Here is a 23,595-nt window from a genome sequence, read left to right as displayed (position 1 = left end):
AAAAAAAGTTTTACGCACTTGAATAACAGGTAGCGAGATGCAATGTACCGTATAGGCTTGAGGTGGACAGCGCGTGGTGCTGAAATGAAACACGCATTGCATGAAATAAAAGCACCAGTTTTATTTAAAAATATTGGAAACGGAGATAACATTCTATGTTATCTCCGTTTCCAATATTTCGAAATAAAACTGGCAATTTTACACACTTCATTTAGAAAAGCCATTCAAACATCTCTCTTGGCATGGAGCGAGTGGTCAGAGTAAAATGCAGATCGGCGTCACATTAAATGCAGTTCGATGTCAACCAAAACGCAGAGCAGCGTTTTGTGTGACACCAAGTCAGCGGCGCGGATGTCCGCGCGTCAGAAAATAGGCGCTTCGCACCTGTGGGTCTGCTGTCCGCTGAGATCAAAGCTCAAAGAGCCGCGCGGACCTCCGCGGAGTCTGCTCTGTGTACAGTCTGCTCGACTATGGGAGGGCCTTAAGCTTGAAATATTTAGGGGCACAGAATATTTTTTAGGGGCACTTTTCTTTTTTTTAAATAACTATTTTACCATTATAGTGCAAAAAAATATGTTCCTCCTGCCTCATTACTGTGGTCCTTTTATTGGGATCATCCCTATGTTCCCCGGGTCCTATGTTCCCCGATTGATTGATTAATTGATTGAAATTTTTATGAATTTTTATTATTTTATTAATTATTAATGTCCGCCTTGTTTCGAACTGGTTAAGCTTAGGCCCTCTTTCAAAGTTGGTTATGGTTAGAGTTTGGAATCAGGGCTGGTGGTCTAAAATTTTCAATCAATCAATCAATCAATCAATCAATCAATCAATCAGGGAACATAGGACCCGGGGAACATAGGGATGATCCCAATAAAAGGACCACAGTAATGAGGCAGGAGGAACATATTTTTTTGCACTATAATGGTAAAATTGTTATTTAAAAAAAAAAAGTGCCCATAAAAAAATATTCTGTGCCTGTGCCCCTAGTGAAAAAGCTCCCCTTTTATTTAACATTTAAGTGCTTTTGTTTTCAGGTTTGTATCTTTTATAATGAACCAACTGAAGTATTACCACAGCTGCAAACATTTCTTCTTTCATTGATAACAGTGTTCATAGTCAGTATCTGCTGCTCTGCTGTTGATGGCAATAACTGGAATGGATTAGCAAAAAAACACTCAAACACCGCCCTCTTGTGGTAAACAGAGGTGCCAACTGGCAAGGAGAAAAATAGCCATGTTGCTGTCGCTAACGACGTTAGCCATACCGCTAACGGTGGCTACTGCCACTGCTGGCTCACTGTTCTCTGTCACATTTTCATTAGACGGCTCACCAATTTCACTAGGTCCAACACGTCGAAAATATGACGCAATACTAGTAACGTTACTGGTGGTTTTCTTCATTTAGCCTAGTAGCTAATCAGACTGTGGCATCTGTTGGCATCTGTTGGCATCTACTCAGCTGCGTGCACACTCCCAATGAGTGCTCAGTCGAGTGATGGGGCTAGGGGGCACCTGGGGCAGGGTGATGGGGCTAGGGGGCCCCTGGGGCAAGGTGATGGGGCTAGGGGGCACCAGCCCTGGGGCGGGGTGATGGGGCTAGGGGGCACCAGCCCTGGGGCGAGGTGATGGGGCTAGGGGGCACCGCCCTGGGGCGAGGTGATGGGCGAGTTGGAAGCACCCACCTGGTAGAGGTGCTCCGAGTGGATCTGCCAGAAGCAGCTGGGCGCCGACCGGCTGAGCGGGCTGCCGAGGCCGGACCCCGAACCGGAGTGGGACCTGGGCCTGGGCACCGGGGCCATCTGGAGGTCCGAGCCCGGAGGAGAACCACAGGAGGCCCAGGGGAGGTGGGCGGACGAGGCCGAGGCCGGGGCCTGGTGGAGGTCTGAGCCCGGAGGGGAGCCACAGGAGGCCCAGGGGAGGTGGGCGGACGGGGCCGGGGCCTGGTGGACGTCTGAGCCCGGAGGGGAGCCACAGGAGGCCCAGGGGAGGTGGGCGGACGGGGCCGGGGCCTGGTGGGAAGTGCTGGGAGCCTCTGGGGGTCCGCTCTGGGGGTCCGCGACGTCGCAGGAGACCTTGGTGTAGTAGAAGTCCTCCTCACGCTGCGACTGGTCTGATCCGCTTCTGTGATGTCAGGCAGTGGGGAGGAGTTTGTGTGAGTGTGTGGGAGGAGTTTGTGTGAGTGTATGGGAGGGGTTTGTGTGTGTGGGAGGAGTTGTGTGTGGGAGGGGTTTGTGTGTGTGGGAGGAGTTGTGTGTGGGAGGGGTTTGTGTGTGGGGGGAGGGGTTTGTGTGTATGGGAGGGGTTTTGTGTGTGTGGGAGGAGTTTGTGTGAGTGTATGGGATGAGTTTGTGTGTGTGGGAAGGGTTTATGTGTGGGAGGGGTTTGTGTGTGTGGGAGGGGTTTGTGATGTGTGGGAGGGGTTTGTGTGTGTGGGAGGAGTTGTGTGTGGGAGGGGTTTGTGTGTGGGGGAGGGGTTTGTGAGTGTGGGAGGAGTTTTTGTGTGTGCGTGGGAGGGGTTTGTGAGTGTGGGAGGGGTTTGGGTGTGCGTGTGGGAGGAGTTTTTGTGTGTGCGTGGGAGGGGTTTGTGAGTGTGCACGCAAATGTGAGAGTGAGACAAACAGAGCACATGTGTGAGTAAAGATTACATCCTACAAGCTGACAGTAAAGATTACATCCTACAAACTGACAGTAAAGATTACATCCTACAAGCTGACAGTAAAGATTACATCCTACAAACTGACAGTAAAAATTACATTCTACAAACTAACAGTAAAGATTACATCCTACAAACTGACAGTAAAGATTACATCCTACAAGCTGACAGTAAAGATTACATCCTACAAACTGACAGTAAAGATTACATCCTACAAGCTGACAGTAAAGATTACATCCTACAAGCTCACAGTAAAGATTACATCCTACAAGCTGACAGTAAAGATTACATCCTACAAACTCACAGTAAAGAGGACATCCTACAAGCTGACAGTAAATGTTTTCGTGTGGTCCTTGGGTACAAAAGAGTCAGCGCCAAGTAGGGCTGCACGATTCTTGCTCAAATGTGAATCACGATTTTTCTCTCTAAGAATTGAGATCACGATTATCTCACACGATTCATATTTTTTCAATAAAATCATTTATTGCACTCTTTCTTAACACTTCCTGCGCCAAAAACGTCGTACAACGGGTTTCAAGTTCATGCTAATTCTGCCAGATCACGGCGTACGACGTTATTTTGATCATATTTCATATTTTCGCCATGGTATTCATATTTCCCTCACGGAGGCTGGTCTGATGCTATGGGACTCGGCACAACTCTGCAACGCTTCAATACTGCCACCTGGTGGATGATCGGCGAGTTGCCAAACCGGAAATGCCGGTTGGATATCGGTACGTCTCCTAAATACGTCCGGCCACTCGTTTATCGTTGCGGGACTCAAGACACACGTCCATGTGTAGCGATCGCTGCCATAATTCAATAATCAACATGATTTTGGCTGTTATTATTATTATTATACAAACCGGAAATGGATCGCCTCGATCCCCATCAAATAACTGGGTTTTTTTTTGCTCCAGTGTCATCGCCCAACGGTAAGAGGAGGCTGCCGTGACTTTCAGCGTTTTTGTTTATTATTATCCATGCAAACTGCTCTGATCTATATATCACCCATACTACATGAAGCATTTAACGACGATCACGGAATTATAAACGACCCCCCCCCCCCCCCCCCCCCCCCCCCGTTCACCCGCGCATGATCAGTCATAACGTTTAGGACCAGGTACAGTTGAAATTTTTTATATAGCATGGATCGGTATCAAAGGCATTTGATAATCTATATATGCATTTATGCCTATATCTCACGTTCTAGGAATTACTGCAGAAAACGATAAAAACATATTTATATTCTAGACGGTATTTTTGTATGAATGTGTGAATGAAAAAGTAAAACGTTCCTACATCCTGAACGATAGATAATCGATGTTGAATGGGCCATAGTAATGTCAATTTAGCAATACAATTTAAAAAGTTATAGCCCTGCAAAGAAGGTGAACATCTCCATAGACTTACAGTGCTGGCAGAGAATGGTATAAGATGATCAAACTCTGTGGCAGTTAATGTGTTAAACAGACAACATAACATATCAAAGTGCTTGACTTAAACTTAAACATAACATATATGAAAGTGCTTGACTTAAACTTAAAAGTCTCTTGTAATGTACAAAATAACTCAAGTCAGAGTCGCCATCATTTAAAAAAGTTAAGTAAAAAGTAAAAAAAATAGAAATTTCTTTTTTTTTATAAAATAAAATCGTCATCATTTAGAAATGAGATTGCATAGGTCTATGAATCTAGATCGCGATTCCCCCCCCCCCCCCCCCCCCCCCCCCGATTAATCGCGCAGCCCTATAGCGCCACGCCCTGGTGAGACCAACAAACACAAACAGAAACACGGGAGAGGTTGTGAGCATCGCTAGCCGCCACTCGAGAGGACGTATCTGATGAACGCATCAGAACCAGAGAAGAAACGGGTCAGGTTGGTTCTGCCGACTCACCCCAGGTGAAGCACGCGCACGTGTCTTTTCATCCCAACTGAGGACGCCAGCACCTTCCCACAGCTGGGCCACAGACACCTGTACACCCCCCGGAAAGAGCTCTGCGAGGGGAGAGAGACACGTGAGACACCTGTACACCCCTCTGAAAGAGCTCTGCGAGGGGAGAGAGACACGTGAGACACCTGTACACCCCTCTGAAAGAGCTCTGCGAGGGGAGAGAGACACGTGAGACACCTGTACACCCCTCTGAAAGAGCTCTGCGAGGGGAGAGAGACACGTGAGACACCTGTACACCCCTCTGAAAGAGCTCTGCGAGGGGAGAGAGACGTGAGATGGAGGGAGTGAGAGGAAGGTGCTGGGTTGGCATTGTCAGACTTCCATCCACTATCTCCTCCTTTCATCCACTACCTCCTCCTTTCATCCACTATCTCCTCCTTTCATCCACTACCTCCTCCTTTCATCCACTATCTCCTCCTTTCATCCACTATCTCCTCCTTTCCTCCACTATCTCCTCCTTTCATCCACTACCTCCTCCTTTCATCCACTATCTCCTCCTTTCCTCCACTATCTCCTCCTTTCATCCACTACCTCCTCCTTTCATCCACTACCTCCTCCTTTCATCCACTATCTCCTCCTTTCATCCACTATCTCCTCCTTTCCTCCACTATCTCCTCCTTTCATCCACTACACCCTCCTTTCATCCACTACACCCTCCTTTCATCCACTATCTCCTCCTTTCATCCACTATCTCCTCCTTTCCTCCACTATCTCCTCCTTTCATCCACTACCTCCTCCTTTCCTCCACTACCTCCTCCTTTCATCCACAACCTCCTCCTTTCATCCACTACCTCCTCCTTTCCTCCACTATCTCCTCCTTTCATCCACTACCTCCTCCTTTCCTCCACTACCTCCTCCTTTCATCCACTACCTCCTCCTTTCATCCACTACCTCCTCCTTTCATCCACTACCTCCTCCTTTCATCCACTATCTCCTCCTTTCCTCCACTATCTCCTCCTTTCCTCCACTACCTCCTCCTTTCATCCACTACCTCCTCCTTTCCTCCACTACCTCCTCCTTTCATCCACTATCTCCTCCTTTCATCCACTATCTCCTCCTTTCATCCACTACCTCCTCCTTTCCTCCACTATCTCCTCCTTCCATCCACTACCTCCTCCTTTCATCCACTATCTCCTGCTTCCATCCACTACCTCCTCATTTCATCCACTACCTCCCCCTTTCATCCACTATCTCCTCCTTTCATCCACTATCTCCTCCTTTCATCCACTACCTCCTCCTTTCATCCACTACCTCCTCCTTTCCTCCACTACCTCCTCCTTTCATCCACTATCTCCTCCTTTCATCCACTATCTCCTCCTTTCATCCACTACCTCCTCCTTTCCTCCACTATCTCCTCCTTCCATCCACTACCTCCTCCTTTCATCCACTATCTCCTGCTTCCATCCACTACCTCCTCATTTCATCCACTACCTCCCCCTTTCATCCACTATCTCCTCCTTTCATCCACTATCTCCTCCTTTCATCCACTCCCTCCTCCTTCCATCCACTATCTCCTCCTTCCATCCACTACCTCCTCATTTCATCCACTATCTCCTCCTTTCATCCACTCCCTCCTCCTTCCATCCACTATCTCCTCCTTCCATCCACTACCTCCTCATTTCATCCACTACCTCCTCCTTTCCTCCTCCCTTCACCTTTTCCACCTTAATTTGTACCTTGTATCTTTAAGTAACATTATGTGAAATGTTCTTACCGTCTCCAGAGTCAGACAAGAAAATAGATACCAATTTCCTCCCTGTGCGTTCAGTAGAAAGCTATCCGGCAGCGAGCTAGCCTAGACTAGCACAAATTAACGGATCGTTTTCTACCGAACACACAAGCGCACTTCCCATAATGTTGGCATTTTCCTTTAAATAAAACTGCAACAATACACTCTCTTAAATGACCCTTTAGAAACGGACTCCTCCCCCCTCACCTTTGCCTTCCTGGCGTTAAGCTCCTCCCCCTGCTCCAGTTCCATCTGCAGCCCTTCGTCGGGGCTGGTGTCCGTCTCGGTGATGGCCGATGACGACGACGCCCCGGCGGCAGGGCTCCCTCCGTTACCATGGTCCCAGCTCCAGTAGCCGCTGCTGCCGCTGTCCGAGAGCTCGCCGCCTCCGCACTCCATGTCGCCCGACGACAGGGAGCCGCCGCCCTCCACGCAACAGGAAGAGCGCGCGCCACCGCCACCGCCTCCACCACACTCCATGCCGCCCGACGACAGGGAGGCGCCTGGGGCGCAGCGGGAAGAGAGCGGGATGAGTTAGAGATTCATTGATTCAGAAGTTTTTTATCATGGATGAACAACACTTTCAATGCGAATGGTTGATTTTCAAGGACTTTTTAAACACTGTGTTAAAAATGGGCTGTTTTCAAGGAATTCCAGGCCTTGAATTTCTTTGGTAAAAAAATCAAGCCCTTTAAGCACTTCAAGGACCTTGTGCGAACCCTGAACTCACCAGGTCCTGGATCAGTCCGTGGAGGGCTCTGGACCGCGGGGCTACAGGACAGGCTGGTCAAAACCATGGCCGCCATGATCTCATCCATCTCCACCGACTCTGGGCTGCGGAAGCTGGGGAACAGAACAGATACCGTCTGGACTCGGAGCTTAACCCTTTCACTGCCACACTACCAAAGGGTTAACCCTTTCACTGCAACAATACAGAAGGTTAACCCTTTCACTACCACACTACAGACGGTTAAAAAATCTTTAAGCACTTCAAGGACCTTGTGCGATCCCTGCACCCCTCACCTGTATGGCGCCTCCCTGTTGGCGGACGCGTGGCGGAGAGGCATCATGGGGGCTGTCGTTGGCGGGAAGACTGCTCCCTGGTTCATATGGCTTCCCCCCCTCTCCCTCACTGGGGCTTCCTCCTGGCCACAGCACTGCATGTACACCTGCACACATCCAGGTCAACCAATCACAGCACTGCATGTACACACCTGCACACATCCAGGTCAACCAATCACAGCACTGCATGTACACCTGCACACATCCAGGTCAACCAATCACAGCACTGCATGTGTACACACCTGTACACATCCAGGTCAACCAATCACAGCACTGCATGTACACCTGCACACATCCAGGTCAACCAATCACAGCACTGCATGTACACACCTGTACACATCCAGGTCAACCAATCACAGCACTGCATGTGTACACACCTGTACACATCCAGGTCAACCAATCACAGCACTGCATGTACACCTGCACACATCCAGGTCAACCAATCACAGCACTGCATGTGTACACACCTGTACACATCCAGGTCAACCAATCACAGCACTGCATGTACACACCTGCACACATCCAGGTCAACCAATCAACAGAAAGGCTGCTGGATGGCACCGCAGGTCATAGGTCGTGTAACCCGATGCTTGAAGGTGTGTGATGATGGGACAACGTGCATAGAGGTGGGGGCAGCGTCATAGTTTGATGTCATCACTTGCCCCGTGGTAGGGCTGTACCGAATAGTTCGAAGCTTCATTCATAACGTTGACATAAATCAACATTCAAATGTTTTTTTTTATTATTATTTTTGTATGTGTCTATTCATTCTGTTTAAACCAATGGGGTTTTTCTTCACAGCGCTCCATCAAGACGTCACCATCACTTTCGTACCAACCGTGCCCTTATTGGATTATTTATGTTGACGAAACTGACGAGTTATATTCATTAAAGAAAGATGATTTAATAAAGAAAAAAAAACGAATTTAATCAGATTAATCACTTTATTCAAATTGAGGATTTTCTTTGAGGATTTTCTTTATTTTTATGATTACGTCATAAAATATAATAATAACTTTATTTGTATAGCACTTTTCATACAGAGGTTGCAGTTCAAAGTGCTTCACAACAGCAAAAAATACAGGCATAAGCGAGCATAAAAAGATAGACAGGTAGAATCACAGTGTTTCACATTAGGATCTAGCATCCCAATAGGCTCTCCGCTTACAGTTTTCAGTAACACAAATAGTAAAAATTGTTTAAAATGATTCAGTTTAAAAATAGTCAAAAAATTATAAAATAGAACGGACATAAAAAATACAGGCATGAGCGAGCATAGCAAGATATGGCAAATCACAGTGTTTCACATTAGGATCTAGCATCCTAATAGGCTCTCTATTCAGTAATACTCCTGTAATTCATGAACAAATAATCACAGTGTTTCACATTTGGATCTAGCAAATAATAAGAATAAAATGATTCAGTTTAAAAATAGTCATAAATAATCAGTGTTTCACATTTGGATCTAGCAAATAATAAGAATAGTTTAAAATGATTCAGTTTAAAAATAGTCATCAGTAAGAAGTAAAAAGTGCAATAACCGACACATGAATTTGATAGGCAGTGTAAAAGAGTAGGCAGGGTAAGAATAAATACAAGTTGTGTCAGGATATCCCTGATGTTTCCTCTTGCCACTAGGTGGTAGCAGATATCTATCAGTGAAATGCCTGAGCAAAGAGATAGGTTTTAAGCTGTCTTTTAAAGATGTCTAGCGAGTTGGCTTCCCTGATGTTTTGGGGTAGTTTGTTCCATAGTTTTGGGGCATAGTTGATAAAGGCTGCATTACCGATCCTCTTTTGACTGCTTCTGGGAGCCTCTAGTAGTCCAGCAGCTGATGATCGCAGTGTTCTTGCTGGTGTGTAATTTATTAGAGTGTTGGCGATGTAGCTAGGTCCCTGTCCATTTAGAGCTTTGTATGTAAGGAGAAGGACCTTAAAGTCAATTCTAAATGTTACAGGAAGCCAGTGTAAAGCGGCTAGGACTGGACTAATGTGCTCTCTCCTTTTAGTTCTAGTTAGCAGTCGGGCTGCAGAGTTTTGGATTAGCTGAAGCCTCTCTGTGGTTTTCTTAGGGAGACCTGTGAAAAGTGCATTACAGTAGTCTAACCGGCTAGATATGAATGCATGAATTAGCTTCTCAGCATCGTTCTGATTAATAAATGGTCGTACTTTTGCTATATTTCTGAGATGGAAGAATGATGTTTTCGTCACTTTGCTAATATGAGAATTGAAGTTCAGTTCTGAATCTATGATAACTCCAAGACTAGTGACCTCAGATTTGATCCAAGGGGTTAGTCCCCCCAGGTTCTTTATTAATGTTTCTTTTTTAGTTTTGGAGCCGATAATTAGAATTTCAGTTTTGTTCTCGTTTAGTTTCAGGAAGTTCTTACTCATCCATTTATTTATTGCCAGTAAGCAGTCTGTAATGGAGCTAATCGCTGTATCATTTGGTTCAGCAGATATGTACAGTTGTGTATCATCCGCATAGCTATGGAAATCTACATTATGTTCTCTGATGATATCACCCAGCGGTAACATGTAAAGGGAGAAGAGTAAAGGACCTAAGCAACTCCCTTGTGCAACTCCATAGTTGTTGTCGTATATATCAGACATGTGATCTCCTAGTTTAACATAGAATTTCCTCCCTCTGATGTATGTTTTAAACCAGCCCAGCACATGGTCTGAGAAACCGACATGGTTTTCAAGACAATCGATTAGAATATCGTGATCGATTAAGTTCTTCACACTTAACCGTTGATGACTGAGGAGGTGTAGGGGCAGTGTTGAGTAGTACATTAATAGTGGAAAAGAGGATTCTGGAGTTTCCAGCATTTTCTGTAATGATTTTAGAGAAGTAATCTTTCCTTGCTAAGCGGATGGTTTTATTATAAGCAGTTAAAGCATCTTTGTATATATCACAGCATATGGTGGTTTTTGTTTTTCTCCATTTTCGCTCCGCTGCACGACATTTCCTTTTTTCTTCGTTGACCGTATTATAGTTTAACCAGGGCGAGGCTCTAGTTTTCTTCTTTTTCGTTTTTAATGGGGCGACAGAATTTAATATAGATGACATTGCATCATTGAGATTTTCTACCATTTCATTTAGAGAGCTGTCATGATTGTGTGGTTCATGTAGTCTGATAAGATCAATGAACTTTGATTCAGCTTTGTCGTTTAGGAGCCTCTTTTTAACTATGATTTATTTTTTTGTTTTAGTAAGGGTTATTTGAGTATCAAAAAATATACAGTGATGGTCGGAGAGAGGTAATTCAGTTATTGAGATATTTGTTATGCTTAGCCCAGTTGTTGTTATAACTAAGTCTAGTGTATTCCCAAGCCGGTGAGTTGCATTTGTTATATGCTGTATTAGGTCAAAGCTAGATCAGTTCAGAGAGCTCCTGTATAAATATTGGTGAGTGTCTAGGCGGGCGGTATATTGTGACAATAATAGTTGATTCTGTTTTTAGTTCAATGGCAAGATATTCCATTGACATGAACTCGCCTAGTTCTGTGATTCTAAACAAGAGTTTTGAGGAGAAGATTGCTGCAACTCCTCCGCCCCTTTTATTTTTTCTGGGTATTTGAAAAAAGTTATAGTCTGGTGGACAAGCTTCTATCATTATTGATGTAGCTGTGTCATTATTTAGCCATGTCTCTACTAGGCAGATGCAATCTAAGTTATTTTCTTTAATCAGATCATTTACTAAGAATGTTTTATTATTCAGTGATCTGACATTTAGGAAAGCTAATTTTATTTGTTGGACTTCTTTAGAGGAGGTCTGCTTTGGTTTGACCGTGATGGCCCTGAGGTTAATAGCAGGTAAACGCATTGGTGGCGTATATTTTTCACCATGCCATTGGCTAGTGAAATATGACGACAGACATTCAAAGCTTCATTCGAAAACGTCAATAGAAGCTTCGAATGTAAAAATAATGACATTCGATACAGCCCTACCCCGTGGTAAAGCAAAGTAAGTCCAAATGTTGAATACTCACTCTTGTCAATTCAGGTCAAAGAGTTGTATAATTAATCCATGGTTCAGGCAGACAGGGTGGACAGTAGGGGTGGGAATCACCAGAGGCCATATTATCACCATACTAGAGTCACACAATATTGCGATATATTGCAATTCATTACCTTTTTTCAACTGCAAATTATATCCCCAATGGAAGACTTTTGCAATAAAAATATATATACAACATCTGTTTTATCTAATAAGGTAACGTTTTTAGTCTGTTCACCTCACTCCAAGCATTTTTATTATTACATTATTATCGATATAATATCTGCATGCAAAATATCGCAATACTATGCAGTATCGACCCCCACCACCCTTAGTGTGGACAGTCAGGAGCGGGCGAATTTATCCGAGTGTGACGCTGACGGAACCAATGAATGAAGGGACGGATCAAATTCCACTCTGGAACTCAGAAAACATCCATCAACATTTTTTTTTCTTCCCCCGATCAACCATGAAGCGTTGAAAGTAAACCTCTCGAGACTTCTGGTATTGAGATGTGTGGGTAGTTGACTAGTGACAGAGCTCCCGGTCAAAAAACATCGAAAGAAGGAAGTAAAACTAACTAAAACAAAAGAAAAAGTGACAATTCAAGGATATAAGAGAAACAGCGAGAAAAAAAAGGACCCCAGAAGAAGTACAAACGCAGGAGGAAAGATCTCAGCACGAGGAAATGGCGGAAGAGGTGGATCAGGCGAGCATGGCTCAGGAAGACAGAGAAATGGAGCCTGGATGGCGAAGATGCTAGCGAATATACAAGCGAGCATACAAGAGCTACGAGATGACATGCAGGCTGGCGCAGTGAGGAACCAAAAGGCTATCCAAGAGCTACACGCTAGCATGCAAGCTAACGCAAAAGACATCCAAGCTATACAAACTAGCATACAAACTAGCGTACAAGCTAACACGCAAGACATGCAAGATAGCGCGTTGACTAGCCAACAGGCTAACGCAGAAGCTAACCAAGAGCTACAAACTAGCATACAAGCTATCCAGGCGAATATCGAAGTACTCAGGGGAGAGTTAAAGAAAGGCCAGGACGAGCTCAGAGAGGAGATGGATAAGGGACTCGAGGTAATGGATGGAAAACTACAGGAACAAGAAAAAGGCATAAAGATGTTGGAAGGAAGGACGGCTGAAACCGAGGAATGGACTACAGATAGATATTCTAAAGGAGACGCTCGAACAACAGAACATATTGAGAGAAAAGTTAATGGACTTGGAGGGGAGGTCGAGGAGAAACAACACACGAATATGGGGACTAAAAGAAGGGATGGAAGGAGAATCTATGATCAAATATGTAGACAGCCTAATTCGAAGAGAATTGAAGATGACAGAACTCGACAAGACGGGGATTCAAAGATCACACAGGACGCTGGCGCCGAAGCCACGGTTGGACAAACCACAGAGAGCAGTTATAGTTAATTTCTTGGAATTCGAAGTCAAAGAAAACATCCTCAGAGCAGCCTGGCAGACGAAGATGGAGGTGGAGGGACAGAAAGTAACTTTTGACCATGACTATGCGACAGAGGTGGCTGTAAAGCGTCGGAGCTACGTTCAGATAAAAAGGACTCTGAAGGAAAAAGGAATCAAATTTCAATCACCAATGACCACGCTGAAGGTCCATTGGAATGAAGGCGCAAAGGTGTACGGCGACGTGCGGGAAGCGACGAGGGACATGCGCCGAAGAGGATGGAAGGTACCGGGAGGAGAAGAGGAGAGGCCGAAGCTGTTGCAGAGGTTGGAGAGAACGAGGAGATGGACCAGAGTCGAGGGACGAGGAGGAGGCGAGCAGAACGGGAAGGTGAATGGGATCTGAATCGATTCAAAGCAGATCAACTGAGAAGGAAGACGCAAAGAAACGGAGAAGGGGGGCAGAGAGGAGACGAGAGGGGACACGGTGATCCAAGGGAGGATAAGTACAATACACACACAATACAGGTTAATGTATACATGAGGAAAACTGATGCAATGAGAAGATGGTAAAGTAAATACGAGATAATTATACCAAAAGTTATATATAAAAAAAAAGGACATGGGGATTCAAGACACATTAGACTGATATACATATGACACACACAATACAAGAAGATGAAAGCATGAAAAGGACTTATGCAAGGAGAAGATGGTAAAGTACATACGAGATAATTATACCGAAAGTTATTAAATAAATAAAAATAAATAAATAAAAAAAGAGGGACATGGGAATTTGGGAGATGTATTGAGACGGACATGAAAAAACCACAGGATTACACGTGACACATAATACAATCAGACGGGAACATGAAAGTGACTAATGCAGAGCTTATGACCGGGAGCTCGGAGCAGGTCGCACACAGAACGAGTTGGACATATATAGTGCACACTTTTTAGCCACTAGGGGGAGCCCTCTCACTAGGAGAGCCACTACTCCCCACCCACCAGCGGGGGAAAGAGGGGTACGAGTGAGACCCTCAACTGCCATGGAAGTTCAAAGTGTTAATGTTGATGTTTATGTTTATTATGGTTATATGTATGTAAATCAGACGGAGATAGCAGAGGCTACAACCACAAATATTATTTTATGTGACATGGGTAGAACGGGAAAACAATTGGAAAAGAAATATGACACAAGTTAAGGGTATAAAAATGATGTCGTTAAATGTGAATGGTATGAATAATCCGATCAAGAGGAGTAAGGTGATGATGAAAGAGAGGCGCAGGTCATCTTCTTACAAGAAACACATCTAATATCACAAGAACATGAAAAGCTTAAGAGATTCGGGTATGAAAATATGTTCTATAGTTCTTTTAAACAGAACCTTAGAAGAGGAGTAGCTATACTAATTAAGAACACAGTGAAGTTTGAAACGATATGGGAAATAAGGGATAAAGAGGGGAGGTATGTAATGGTCAAAGGGAAAATGGAAGGTCAAATGGTAACACTAGTGAATGTGTATGCTCCACCAGACAGTGAGAAATATCTATTTGAAACAATCTTTGATATCATAGCGTTGGAAGGAGAAGGGGTCCTGATCTGTACAGGTGATTTCAATGTAGTACTGAACTATGACATAGACACGACAAGCACAAAGAAATGGAGGACAAACATTAGCAAATATATGATACAAATGGCAGAATTAGGAATCATGGACATATGGAGAGCAATGCACACACTAGATAGAGAATACACACATTATTCACATCCACACACAACATATTCAAGGATAGACTATTTTCTCATGACAACAGGGGACAGATACAGGGTGGAAGAATGCAGGATAGGGGTGACGGACATATCAGATCATAGCGCAATATATCTGACAGTGAATCTTAAAAGTAGACGGAGAAATACAGTTTGGAGACTGAATGTAGGACTATTAAATAACAAAGGTTTGGTTAACACTTTGAGTGCCGGGACCCGTCTTTAGACGTCTTTGCTGGCCATGCTAAAGTTGCCGGAGGACGCGTTACGTCGTCCTTATATCAATATTTAAAAAATCTGCGATCGGATTCATATGTCCCCTCCGCTGGCCTGAGATCCACCAGCAGGACCCACTGAGCTCTCTGGCGGTTCAGGAGCGCCATCTGGTGGCCGATCGGCGCAATCGCCAAACAGGATGTTGAATAGAGGTTGTCATGACGACCGTAGTACTTCCGGGCGCTCGCTATAGTTCATGGGACTCTGGCTCGTCACGCTACACGGTGATCGATTGGCAATAACTCGATAAACAACATGATTTGGACGTATATACCATTATACAAGCTGGAGATGGACCGGGTACAAATATATCCCATAATGATAAGATTTCTACTCGACGATGATCGCCCAACGGCGCGCGGAGACTGGGGTGAGTTTCAGCGTGTAACGTTACCGTCTTCGATACTAACTGCTATTATCAACATTTGACCCACATTAGATGATTGGTATAACGCTGCCCACGGAATTATAAACGCCCCCTCGCCCATCCGGTCAACATCAGATGACGTGTAGTAACTTCTAGAAGTACGTCTAGTTGGAATTTTTTATATCGCGCTGATTGCCATCAAACTGTATTTCATCATCAATATAATGCATTTGGGGCTATATATCACGTTCTGGAGAAAGCTGCAGAAAGAGATGAAAACATACTTATACATTAGACCATACTTTACTATGAATATGTGAATGAAAAAGTTTAACGTTGCTACACAATGAACAATACATATGGGACTTTGAATGGGCCCTAATAATGGCAATGTAGCAATAGAATTTAAAAAGTTATAGCCCTGCAAAGAAGGGGACTTTCTCCATAGACAAATAGCGCTGGCAATCTATGGTATATCATGAATTTAACCTTAGGCAGCCAAAGCGTTAATGAAGTAAAGGAAGACATAATTAGATACAGAGAAGAAAATGATAATGGAGAGGTAGACCCAAACATTTTATGGGATGCATATTTCTATATAAAGTATTAGACAAATTTGGATTAGACAAAAACGCTATGAAAACAATTAGGGCATTATATCAAGAACCTACGGCAAGGATTAAGGTAAATGGCAGTCTGACGGACAGGATTAAACTGAGAGCGAGAGAGAGCTACCAGACAGGGTTGTTGTCTTTCGCCGACGCTCTTCGATGTATTCGTCGAACCACTGGCTCAACTAATTAGACAGACCAAAGACATCAAAGGGGTGGAGATAAGGGGAACAGAACATAAATTGGGACTGTTCGCAGACGACGTGATAGTGTATATGAGACAACCAGACAAGCTTTCCGACACTGATGGATTTACTGACAGAATATGAATACTACTCAGGATATAGACTCAACGTGACGAAGACACAGACTTTAGCACTGAACTACACGCCAATGATAGAGATCAAAGAAAAAGAAAAAATTAAATGGGACATGGACAGGATCAAGTACCTAGGGGTGAACATTACAAGATGGATGGAGGGGTTATACAATGCAAACTATACACAGATCAATCAGAAAATCAAGAGAGACCTAGAAAGATGGACAGTAATGCCCCTAGATTTCAGCTCAAGGATCGAAATCATTAAGATGAACATATTACCAAGGTTACTATACCTATTTCAGTCTCTACCTATATTAATACCACAAAAACAATTCAGGGAATGGGACAGACAGATATCAAGATTAATTTGGGGGGGGAAAGGCCAAGGATCAGATATGTGACTCTACAACTACCAAAGGAAAAAGGAGGAATGGCAGTACCCAGTTTAGAAAGCTATTACTATGCAGCACAGCTTAGAACAGTAGCATGCTGGTGCAATGTGAATTATGAAGCCAAATGGAAAGATATAGAAACCAAAAGAGGGATTCAAAGTGCAGGCACTGATAGGAGATAGGGAGCTGTTCAGAAGACAGGAACAACTACTAGACCAAATTACCAAATTCACTATAAACATATGGAACACAATAGTAAAGAAATACAAGCTACTGAGATGGATAAAACACGACAACAAATTCAAACCAGGGATAGACGACCATGGGTTCAAAAGATGGGAACGGGGGGGGGAATAACAGCAATATGTACAATGATAGAAGGAGGGGAGATGCAGACTCTACAAAAATTGAAAGAAAGATTCGGACTAGAGAATAGGGACCACTTTAGATATTTACAGATTAGAGACTACTATAACAAGGAAATAAAGCAAGACAGAGACAAAGAACAGAATGGGGTAATTAAGATAATGGTAAAATCATACGAAGGAAGGAAGGGAAGGGTGATATCAGCACTATATCAGGCAATAATGGACAGTAAGGGAAATACAACATTGTATATAAAAGAAAAGTGTGAGAAAGAGTTAGAAATAGAGATAACAGAGGAGCAATGGTATAACACATGTAAGACACAACAATCAACCACAGGATCAAGGATATGGAGGGAGTTTGGGTGGGAAAACATAATTAGATTCTTTATAACACCAGAAATACAGGGCAATTACACACCAGCAAAGAAACTATGTTGGAGGGAGTGTGGACAAGAAACAGCGAACCACACACACATATTCTGGAGATGTCAGAAAATAAGGCACTACTGGGAAGAGATAGGAGATAATAAATGAAATAATAGGATAAGAAATACCCCAGGAAGGCCAAGTGTTGTATCTGGGGAACCTATCACAGGAAGGAATTCAAGGGGAAGACAAGTACTTGATTAAGATACTAATAGTGGCAGCCAAAAAAGCTTTAACTAAGCTGTGGTACAAGGTAGAAGTGCCGACGAAGGAGCAATGGATAGAGATAGTAGAGGGGATACAGGAAATGGAGAGAATCACACATCTGCTGAGGCTGCAAGAAGAGAAGTTTGAATTGAAATGGGAAAAGTGGGAAGAATATAGGAGGGGAAGGAACGACATCAGACGGGATTGAAAAGGATACAAGGAAATGATGAAAAATTTAAATAAAGGATGCAAATATAGAATGGACCGAAGGACCCATGCCACACCTTTTTCTTTTCTCATTTTTGTATATCTGTTTTATTTTTATTTCTTGTTGATGAGTCTTTATAATTTTGTATGCTGAAATGTATTGTCTATGTATGTTGTTGAAAAAAATGAAAATAAAAACTTAAGTAAAAAATAATAAAAGTAAACCTCTGTCTTGGCATACGGTACTCACCAGCGTCTCTTGGACCTGCAGTCTGGTGTTTTGGTGCGTAGCCGCCGCTGCGGGATAGGCCCGCGGACCGGCCTGGCGGGCGGCCGTCCCCTCTCCTCTTGCCCCCGTCAGGTCCTTGGTTCCTAAAGCTGCCATGGTGCACGTTTACTCTTTACTCTGTCCAGGGACTGAGCGTCCCTCCCTGCCTACAGGACAGCCTGGAAGAGACCCTGGGGGGGGGGCACACAAATACATCACATTTGAAGATGTTCTTTTAGATTAGATTGTACTTTATAGAATATATACATGCGGTGGGGAGGAGACTGTCTATTAGGAGGGGGTGAGGGTGGGGGGTTTGGACATTTACGGTGGCCAGTTTCGAATTGCAGTCTCCCGTAGGTGTTCTTTGAGAGTGGTTTTGAAAGTGGGTAGTGATTCACATTCCTTTACAGCGGTGGGTAGGGCGTTCCACATTGATGTGGCATAATTGCGAAACGTGTTTAGTCCCTTGTTTGAGCCGAATCTGGGTTTAACATGATTTGTTGAGCTTCCTCTGGTGTTGTGATCGTGGTATTCACTGACCTTTGGGAAGTATTTTGACATGTACATGGGTACCTTGGTCGTGTAGTGTATCTTGTAGACCAGGCCCATTGCAAGTTGCTGTACTCTGTCGTCTACTCTAAGCCATCCTAGGTTGTCAAAGTGTGCAGGGGTGAGGTGGGTTCTAGGAGTAAGGTCAAGCAGTAGTCTGACCAGTTTGTTTTGAGATGTTTGTAATTTTGTTTTTAGCACCTTTGAGGTGCTTTGGTACCATGAGGTGCATGCACAGTCGTAGTACCCTTGAACGAGTGCTCCTGCCAGAGTCTTCAGGGTATTCTTGTTTACCAGAGAGGAGATCCGGTACAAGAATCGAGTTCGTTGGTTGACTTTTTTTTATTACATTGGATGCCATTTTGTCACAGACTGACGGAGGTTGGTTGAGGTTGTCAGGGCCCTGTTTCATGTACGTGGTTCAACTAAGTCGATCAAGATGTCCATTATCCAGCTTCAGTTAACCCGATGTTCGAAGCCGGGATTTTCCTGTTTCACAAAGGTGGATTCAGTCTCGTTAACTCAAGCCAGACTTGCGAGTCAGGCTAAATGCGCGCGGCCGTTTTAGGTGAAAAGCCAGCACGTATCGATGGCAGAGATCCTGATTCTCAACGGCATTGATTGATTAATTGATTTAAGACTTTATTGACAGATTGCAATACGGCTCAATCGCCTCGCCGACAAGTTAAATGCGTTATCTATAGGCTAATTCTAAGTCCCTCATTACCTCAATCAATCAGATTATATTTCTTTAAACTTGCCTGCTGGATTGAATAATCAAATGAGATCTTGCTAGCGAAAATTATTAGTTAACTGTTATACAGAATTACGATACGGCTCTCTTACCCATTGATTGATGTATAGTCAATCTTTTACTTATCTTCTCTGTGGTGTAACGGGTTCTTCTTTTGACTTTCACACGGACGACCGGGGTTCAAGACCCGGCCTAGTCTTTTCCTTCTTTTTGCAATATAGGAATAATTCAATTTGGTGCACGTTGAGAGCTATATAAAGAATGACATCCTCAATGCATGTAGATTTATAATATTTTAACTTAAAACCAGGCTACTTTGGCGTATAATCATTAATATTATATTCAAAAAAATCATATTGGAAACACCGGGATTGGAACCCGGGTCGCTGGATTGGCAGGCTTGAGCACTACCGCTGGGCCACTGGGCCAGATGGGATAAATTCATTGTTTATACATTAATGAACGAGAGACCCGTGTTTAGAATATCCTTTGTTTTGAATGAAGTTTATCTCTTTATCCCCATTCATTAATGTGACGTCAACGGCTCATTCAATTTCTCAAATCCGTCAAACAGCGCATCTCATCAGACATCTTAATCCCAGTTACAATTAAAATAACCACATCATGTGTACATCGCACGAGCGAGCGCCACCGTCGCCACGGTATATATAACGTGCATTATTTAGGACAAAGTGAATTTAATATCAGCATTTTGGGTCTATTTTACATTTCAAAAGCCCCCTCTGGAAGAATGGAGCACAAAAACGTAATTCAGAATGGTATAATGCAGATCGTAGACTGTGGGAATAGTTTCAGGAAACGGGCTGTCACTTCTTTGCGGGGGCGTGGCTCTGCGTGATCGGGCTAACTTGAACTTGAACTCTGCTTTCGAGCAGGCTCAAACTTTTGGATCTGTTGGCATGGTGATCTGGAAAACCCACGTACATGAAACCGGAAAGTCAGGCTAACCCAGTTATCCAGCTAAAGTTATCCGGCTAACTCAGTTATCCAGGTACATGAAACGGGGCCCAGGTATGCATCAACGTGTCTCTATCCTGTCTGTTCACAATGCATCTTTATCATTCTATCTATGTATACCATAGCCTCCTGCCTGCCTCGGCCCAATGCCTTGCACCTGCCGGTGTCCGCTGAGGTCACTTCCATGCCAAAGTACCTAGTATTTTAGATAACTTGTGGTGGTAAGTAGGCTGTGTGATGCAACGCCAGAGATAAACCTTTTGTGTATCATTTGCAGTTCATGAAGATATTGTATTAATGAATGTGCTCGGAGGTCTTTCCACACGCTGTTTTACCTCTGGTAAGTTTAGCTCTTGTGTCTGTACCAGTGTTTTACCTCTGATTAGTTTAGTTTAGTCCCCCCCCCCCCCCACCACCAATGTACAGTTTCTTCCCCTTCGGATGTATATATTTTTTATGATCTCTTTTTACTACACAGTTATGTATATCTGTATGTCATAAATGTCCTGATGAATTGAAAATGGGGGACCCCGATGTAAACAAGACGAAAGTATTTCTCTGGTCTGCATCCTCTTAGCAGTTGTTTTGTTGTATTGAGCCGTACTGTATTGTACCCATTCTGCAATCTGTTAATAAAATTTTCAATCAATCAATCAAACTCTTGTGTCTGTACCAGTGTTTTGCCTCTTGTGTCTGTAGTACCAGTGTTTTTAGTGGAAACCCATCGGACTCCTGTTTGTATTTTGTTACCTTCATTTTCAATAAACACATTTGTTTTTGGAACCACGCCTGTCTTGTGTCTAATTGAAGTGTTAGCCAGGGTTTTTTGTTTTGTTTACCATATTACATATTCCTTGGGTGAAATGCCCTATAGGTGGCGTAGTCTGGTGAGGTGAGCGATCTCATCGTCTCACTGCTTTCACACAAACAAAATTAGGCTATAGTTTGTGACAAACATCCCTCCTAGCGATCCTATTGTGGATTGTGGAGGGCAGTGGACTGACAATTCGTGGGGCAAAACACAAAATATGTGACGTCAGAAACGGTGACCTGTGTTGCTGGCTCTCTGCTGATCCCACACATGAGACTGAATGAATGAATGAATGAATGAATGAATGAATGAATGAATGAATGAATGAATGCATGAAAACTTTATTTAACAGATTGCAGAATGGGTACAAAACAGTACGGCTCAATACACACAATTGTTAAGGGGATGCAGAAAGACGTTTGTCTTGTTTACATCAGGGTCCCCCATTTTCGATTCATAGTGACATGATTACCTTGTGCAAAATGACTGTGGATGACTCCATCACCCGAAACATTTTAGTTGGTGGTTGGATGATGCTGGGAGTTAACAATTATTGTTAATCTAAATGACATTTTCTTTAACATGCTGTCTGTACACTAGAGTGCTAATACTAGACCCAGTAAACCGTACAAATATTTGGATGAAACATATATAGTTAACACTAAACGGGAAAGCTGCAAACGATCACTGAAGCTATATCTTGAAGAATATCTTCGAATGTGTCATCAAGATGTTCTATTTTAGGGTGGGACATGAGGTTTTTTCATCAGAAAGCCAACAACACGACACGGGTCACCATATCTAACGGCCAATTATGTCGGTTGTTCAACACCGGAGAAACTGGGGGATTTTAGACTGAATATTAACATAAGAGGCACAATCAGTCGAAACTGAGTGAATGGAATTTGAGTAAATAATAATATACTCCATTGTTTACAATATACTGTCTCAAAGCCATAACGTCCCAGACAGTGCTCTGGGTTCCATTAACCCTTTCACTGCCACACTACAGAAGGTTAACCCTTTACTATCACACTACCGACGGTGTGTTTACTGTTAACCTTCTGTAGTGTGGCAGTGAAAGGGTTAACCTGCTGTTGTTGTGCGGCACACAACGAAACGGAATGGGAATATATAAAATCCGGTATTCTTGATTGACCGGCCTCTCCTCCAATCAGCGCTCACTTCCAGTTGTAAACGAGTAACCTCGTTCCCAGCTTTATCCAATAGTATCCAGCTGCAGCCGTTCAGACCAGCTCGCTTTATCTCGAGAGAAGTAAAAACGAGTGACGTGTGTGGACGGGACAAAGCAGCCGATTGGCTGAAACTGGATTTTACAGCGACACACCCCCTTTTTTCTGACCACGTGTCGGGACACGAGTTTCGGCCAGGAGGAGGAGCTATGGAGGCGGTGGAGCTTCTTCAGCTGCTGCTGCACAAGTCAACAACAAGACTCGTACACAAACAAACGTCACGTTACCCCCGTTCCACAAACAAACAAACAGCGGCACGGCGTTGAAAAAAAGTCTCAACAGAAACGTATAATTGCATGACAAGTAAAATGCATGAACTAAAATTGAGATCATTTTAGGAGATCCCCTAAAGAACACGGCACATATTTTTTTTGTACAGCTTCGCAAAAACAAAAATGATCGTCGACGAAATACAAACCCATCCATCATCATCATCATCACCCATATTACAAACATTATTATTTGCATGCCATGATTTACCTATCCGATCGATCGATCGATTGAAGTAGACCCGTGTCCCGGCGGCGGGGAGTGAAGTGAAGCGAGCTCCTGCAGCAGCCGGTTCCCCGCTGGTGGTGACCGTGTCCCGGACCGGTACCGCTCGCCGGGTGAACCGCCTGGCTGCCGGTGAAGTGAAAGGGGGGTTGGGTTGCTGCGTCTACGTGTCCGGGGGGGGGGGGGGGTGACAGCTGGGCAGAGTGCAAAGATATCCGTCTGCTGCACAAAGGATGATCTAGGTGAGGGGTTACCAGAGCAGAATGATGCCCATAGCTGCTGCAGCACTCTCAGACACAACAAAATATAAACAGCATCCACTAGCGATGATGCATTCTGCAAAAGCATCTTTTTGTAGGCTATACACGTTGTGGTGTGTTTTGTTGGTGAACAACAGCTGCCCCCCCCCCTAGCCTACAAAGAGATGCTTTTGTAGTGCATCACGGATTGTGTGTTTATTATGGAGGTTTATCGAATAATTTCCTCGACAGGACGTCATGTGCATCGGTGTGATTTCTTTTAGACAACATTTTGAAACATTCGAGACGTTTTCCATCACAGCGCGTGCAATGCTGTACGTGTTGTTGTTGGTGTAGTAGAAAAGGGGGCATAATGATTGAAATGTATGGTTAATAATAATAACAGACCAGCCCGGTGATTCCCACTGCAGCATTTTAATTAATGACAAAGAATGGCTCAAAACAAA

At 43.9% G+C, this 23,595-nt stretch overlaps 1 protein-coding gene across 2 annotated transcripts in view; it reads right to left on the bottom strand.

Annotated features, from left to right (window-relative positions):
- Positions 1-23,012, bottom strand: part of znf395b (zinc finger protein 395b) — a 43,416-nt gene extending 20,404 nt beyond the window's left edge. For both annotated transcript variants that reach the window (XM_084314680.1, XM_084314681.1), the window contains exons 1-7: positions 22,875-23,012; positions 18,029-18,237; positions 7,362-7,507; positions 7,069-7,181; positions 6,546-6,841; positions 4,553-4,653; positions 1,685-2,123 (exon numbers count right to left, since the gene is read on the bottom strand). In XM_084314680.1, coding sequence (XP_084170806.1) covers positions 1,685-2,123; positions 4,553-4,653; positions 6,546-6,841; positions 7,069-7,181; positions 7,362-7,507; positions 18,029-18,163 — 1,230 coding nt within the window. In that variant the 5' untranslated portion in view covers positions 18,164-18,237; positions 22,875-23,012. The remainder of the gene's footprint in view (positions 1-1,684; positions 2,124-4,552; positions 4,654-6,545; positions 6,842-7,068; positions 7,182-7,361; positions 7,508-18,028; positions 18,238-22,874) is intronic.
- Between the last annotated feature and the right edge of the window lie 583 nt (positions 23,013-23,595).

The sequence above is a fragment of the Notolepis coatsorum genome (genome assembly GCF_963971535.1).
Source record: "Notolepis coatsorum genome assembly, chromosome: 5".
Classification (NCBI taxonomy): domain Eukaryota; kingdom Metazoa; phylum Chordata; class Actinopteri; order Aulopiformes; family Paralepididae; genus Notolepis; species Notolepis coatsorum.
The sequence above is the reverse complement of the archived record's forward strand: the minus strand, read 5'-3'. Positions and strand labels throughout refer to the sequence as shown.